The following is a 1223-nucleotide window of genomic DNA, read 5'->3' on the forward strand; positions in this document are numbered from 1 at the left end:
GGGGGGGGGCGGGAGCACCGGGTCAGCGGACGGGCCGACACAAAAGACGCCCACGGCCGGCGATGTTCGCGCGCGCGCGCGCGCGCACCTGGTTCACGCGGGGCCCAACCGGCGTGCTAAGGGGGTTCTCCTTGAACCAGTAGAGGACCGACGGCTCGGCGGCCGCATGCGGCCCGAGCGCCTGGACCACCGGGTCGGTGTCGGGAGTCGGCCCGCTCGGCGGCGGCGCCAGGAACAGCCCCTCGGCATCGTACTCCGGCGGGCCGTTCGGCAGGAGGGTGCTCAGGACGGCCCGCGCGCCGGACCAGTCCGGGTCCAGGGGACGCGACCGGCCGCCGTCCGGCGGCCCGGCCGCCGCCAGCGCCTCCAGCGGGAAGATCGGCTCCGCTGCCACGGCCTTCAGGTGGGGCTTGGTCGGGTGCACCAGCGTGGCCAGCAGCTCCGACCCGGCCAGCGGGGCCCCCTGCTCCGAGTGGAATGCCTTGAAGGTGGACTCGATCAGGCGCTGCTGCTCCGGCAGCGAGAGGAGGTCCGACGGGTCGGCACTATCGGCGCGCACGCGCGCGAGCGCCAGGGGCCCCAAGGGGGGCCAGGCGGGGGGGGGGGGGGGGGGGGGGGGGGGGGGGGGGGGGGGGGGGGGGGGGGGGGGGGGGGGGGGGGGGGGGGGGGGGGGGGGGGGGGCAAGATGTCAGCGTGTCGGCGTCCGGGCCCGAGCAGGGGGGCGCGCAAAGGGCAATACGCCGGCCATGTTCAACGCACCGCGCCGCCTTGGCATCCATGCTGGCCTTGGTCAGCTCCGAGGCCAGCAGGAACTTCGGCCGATTGGTGTAATCCTCGCCCACCAGGGAAATGGTCGGGATGGCGGCCAGACCGCGGCGATTCTGCGCGCCGGCCTCCTCCGACGGGGGCATGTCCCCCAGGAGGAGCGCATCGTCCGGATGCAGGTGCTGGCCCCCGGCGGCCCGGGGAACATCCCACTGGGCCGCGTCCAGGAGGCTGGCCGCCGGCAGCAGGGCTGCCAAGCTGGCCATCGACGTCATGCGCACCGGGGCATGGGCCTCGAGCGACGCCAGCCGGTAGGACGTGAAGCTGAACGGCGACATCGGCAGATTGATGGACTTCGGCTCGAAGGGCGGGTCCGGCACCGTGGCCGCGTAAGACAGCTTGCCGATGAAGAGCCGCCTGCCGTTGCCGGGGGCAGGAAGCAGGGGGGGGAGGGGGGG

At 75.1% G+C, this 1223-nt stretch overlaps 1 protein-coding gene across 1 annotated transcript in view; it reads right to left on the minus strand.

Moving 5' to 3' along the window:
* Positions 1-1223, minus strand: part of H696_05620 (hypothetical protein) — a gene marked incomplete at both ends in the record, with an annotated part of 5686 nt that overhangs the window by 1021 nt on the left and 3442 nt on the right. Inside the window, 2 exons of the mRNA XM_009499436.1 lie at positions 89-545; positions 760-1182. Of these exons, the coding sequence (XP_009497711.1) occupies positions 89-545; positions 760-1182 (880 nt within the window). The remainder of the gene's footprint in view (positions 1-88; positions 546-759; positions 1183-1223) is intronic.

Source organism: Fonticula alba (assembly GCF_000388065.1).
Source record: "Fonticula alba strain ATCC 38817 unplaced genomic scaffold supercont2.12, whole genome shotgun sequence".
In the NCBI taxonomy this organism is placed as follows: Eukaryota; order Rotosphaerida; family Fonticulaceae; genus Fonticula; species Fonticula alba.